Source organism: Arachis ipaensis, chromosome B07 (assembly GCF_000816755.2).
Source record: "Arachis ipaensis cultivar K30076 chromosome B07, Araip1.1, whole genome shotgun sequence".
Taxonomy (NCBI): domain Eukaryota; kingdom Viridiplantae; phylum Streptophyta; class Magnoliopsida; order Fabales; family Fabaceae; genus Arachis; species Arachis ipaensis.
In genome coordinates this window covers 112744465-112747878 of record NC_029791.2, presented here as the reverse complement: position 1 = coordinate 112747878, position 3414 = coordinate 112744465, and the positions used below count along the sequence as shown (strand labels likewise).

The following is a 3414-nucleotide window of genomic DNA, read 5'->3' as shown; positions in this document are numbered from 1 at the left end:
TTGTAAATCTATCCTTGCTTCTCGGTGCTGTGCTTTCGTGGGGCATTATGTGGCCATTAATCGGCAGACTAAAAGGCGAATGGTTCCCTGCGAGCCTACCAGAAAGTAGCATGAAGAGTCTTAATGGTTATAAGGTCTAAATTTTGTTAGAATTGAAGGAATCCAAATACACACACATTTCAAGGCTTTAATTTTCCTTCAATTATCCCCTTTGATGTAGGTCTTTGTTTCAATCGCCTTGATCCTTGGTGATGGGATCTATAATTTTGTCAAAATTCTCTGTTTCACAGCCATTAATATCTATGCAAGCATGCAAAAGAAGAAGCGTAATACATGTAATCATTCTAGTCCATGTGTCTTTCTGCATAGAGCTGTTGTTTGGTTTGTCTGTTTATGATCTCAGCCATTTTCATATTTCTTTGTCACTGCAGATTTGGAGAACCAGAGGCAGCTGTCTCATGACGAATTTAGACAGAATGAAGTGTTTATAAGAGATAGCATTCCAGTATCGTTGGCGGTTGCAGGGTACATATTGCTCAGCATCATTTCCATCATTGTGATACCTTTGATGTTCCCCCAAATGAAGTGGTATTTTGTGGTGGTTGCCTATATTCTTGCACCTGCTCTTGGATTTTGCAATGCTTATGGTGCAGGATTAACTGACATGAACATGGCTTATAACTATGGCAAAGTGGCTCTCTTTGTGCTTGCATCCTTGGCCGGAAAAACTGACGGTGTAGTTGCAGGGCTTGTGGGGTGTGGCTTGATCAAATCAATTGTTTCCATTTCTTCTGATTTGATGCATGATTTCAAGACCGGCCATCTCACTTTCACATCCCCTCGTTCAATGCTTCTAAGCCAAGCAATCGGCACTGGGATAGGCTGTGTTGTGGCTCCACTCACATTCTTCCTTTTCTACAATGCCTTTGATGTTGGGAAACCAGATGGTGATTACAAGGCCCCATATGCCCTCATTTATAGAAACATGGCCATTCTTGGCGTCGAAGGCTTTTCCGCCCTCCCCCATCATTGCCTGCAACTTTGTTATGGTTTTTTCGCGTTTGCGATAGCAGCCAACTTGGTGAGGGATCTTTCCCCCAAGAAAGTTGGAAGATGGATTCCACTTCCAATGGCAATGGCTGTCCCTTTCTTAGTTGGTGGATACTTTGCAATTGACATGTGTGTGGGTAGCTTGATTGTGTATTCTTGGCACACACTGAAGAGTGAGGAGGCAAATTTGATGGTTCCTGCAGTTGCTTCTGGTTTGATTTGTGGTGATGGATTATGGATTCTACCTTCATCCCTTCTCGCTTTGTTCGGGGTTCGGCCACCAATCTGCATGAGCTTCTTTACATCCAAGTAGTATTTCAGAATCTCCCTTCATATATGGAGAAATAGATGAAATATAGATGTAGCAGAAATACTAGATGAGGTAATTATAGCATAATGTCATACGAGGAGGATGCTTATTAGTTACTGGTCCATTCCTAAATGGTGGTCCTTTTGATTTTTTTTTTGGCTACATTCATGAATCAGAGATCAGTGTATCTAGTTTGCAACTACAATTCATTGGAAGGCAAAACAAATTCTCAAGTTACATGACCAAAATGACACTTAAAAGTGGACGGAAAGGGTATGGTTTAAATAAATATTATTATTCATGGGGGAACAAGTTTTTGCATAAGGTGTCGAAGACTGCCTTTGATGCATGAACCAAATGTTGAATAAACAAAGATTATGTGTACAGCAGCGGAGCAATGTGACTAATAGTATAATGATCACTTTCTTCAGCAAAAAGTACTAGAATCCTTTCAATGATGAAGGCTCCTATTTACTCAATTATTCTTGCTTTTTGGACTGATATATAAGCATATTTCAAATAATATTCTGAGGAACATCATCCGAATTATTCAATAGGATCAAAATTAATTATTTTTAGATTAAGATAATAAAACACATATTTTATAAAAGTTACAAAATTAATAGTGATTAATATTCTCCGCGACCCTAACCTAAAAGCTTGGGATTGGTGGAGTCAATTCATGGAAGTTGAGAAACCCAATTTTAAAATCAGAAGTGTTCAGGTGGCTTACCTTCTATTGCAGATTTGGTTGGCGCAGAACGCTTTAGTCTTTGAGGACCAACGCCAAGAACCTGGGGAAATTCTGTCTCAGGTGATATTGTTGAAAGAAAAATACCGACGACATCATTTTCTCAAACCAACCTTCTCTACGAACAGCAGTTACTACCGCTTTGGAACTTCTTCCTCTCTTAATTGTTTTATTTCTCTTCTTTACCCATTAAATAAGTTTTATTTAACATCTCTGTTGAAAAATTCTTTTGTCTTGAAACTCCACAAGAACATAATATACTCCAAATATAAAGTTCTTTTATGCAATAAAAGATATATCTTTAAAAAAAAATATTTACTTTATCAACTTTCTCACTTTAAAAGATCTTAATTCTATTCAATATAATCACATACGCTTTGTCCATCCTATATATGGCTTATAAATGGTGATGGTGATTCTATTTTTTTTTCTTTTTTAATCTGTTTTGTTTTTAAATTATCTATCTTTCCCAATCAATGCACATACACCAGTCTCCTTCATTATTGTTTTTACCTTTTTCAATTAGAAGAATAATTTCATAATTCCCAAAATCAATAATATCACTTTTTTGTGCGATTTTATTAATTATCTTTTAATTTATTATTTTATTTCTTATCATTTTTTTAAGAATAATTTGCTAATAATATACAATTAGTAAATAATATTATCATTTAAAAAGTGAAAAAATTTATTTTTCTTTCTAGTTCTAAAATTATTTATAGTGATAAAGTAGACGAAGAAAAAAGGTTATTTTTTAAGAAAAATTGTACTAAAATTTTCTTTTATTAGAAAGGTGAAAGGGAGTAATAGAAAAAATATTTGTGAGTATTCAAGTTGTGTGGAATGATACAATATAGAAGAGTATTTATGAGTGTTAAGAGAATCGTAATAATAAAAACCTAATATTCTATAATAAATATTCAGATATATTAAATAATTCTAATAAATGTTAATTGATTCTAATATATTCCGACATGCTGGAAAACTACTGAAAAGTAACAAAGTGTGAAGAGATGACAAATTATCGGAAAGTGATGAAAAACATATGATTTCTCCATGAGAATAAATAAGTAGTGAATTAATGAACTAATCGGGTGAGGTGAGAAAGCATCGAAGCATTGAGAAAAGAAAAGGAAAAAAAATGACACTGAAAAAAGTACGAATACGGTGATTTTACCTAAAGATAAATAACATATTCTCTTAGAAAGGATAAGAAAAACAGTAGAGAAAATGTTTGAATCTATTCAAATTGTGTAGAATCATACAATATAAAAAGGAATTTATAGATGCTAACTGCTAAGAG

General features: G+C 34.2%; 1 protein-coding gene across 1 annotated transcript in view; it reads left to right on the top strand.

The window, feature by feature from the left end:
* Positions 1–1363, top strand: part of LOC107605860 (metal-nicotianamine transporter YSL3) — a gene marked incomplete in the record, with an annotated part of 4645 nt that extends 3282 nt beyond the window's left edge. Inside the window, 3 exon segments of the mRNA XM_021106255.1 lie at positions 1–134; positions 221–335; positions 432–1363. Coding sequence (XP_020961914.1) covers positions 1–134; positions 221–335; positions 432–1363 — 1181 coding nt within the window.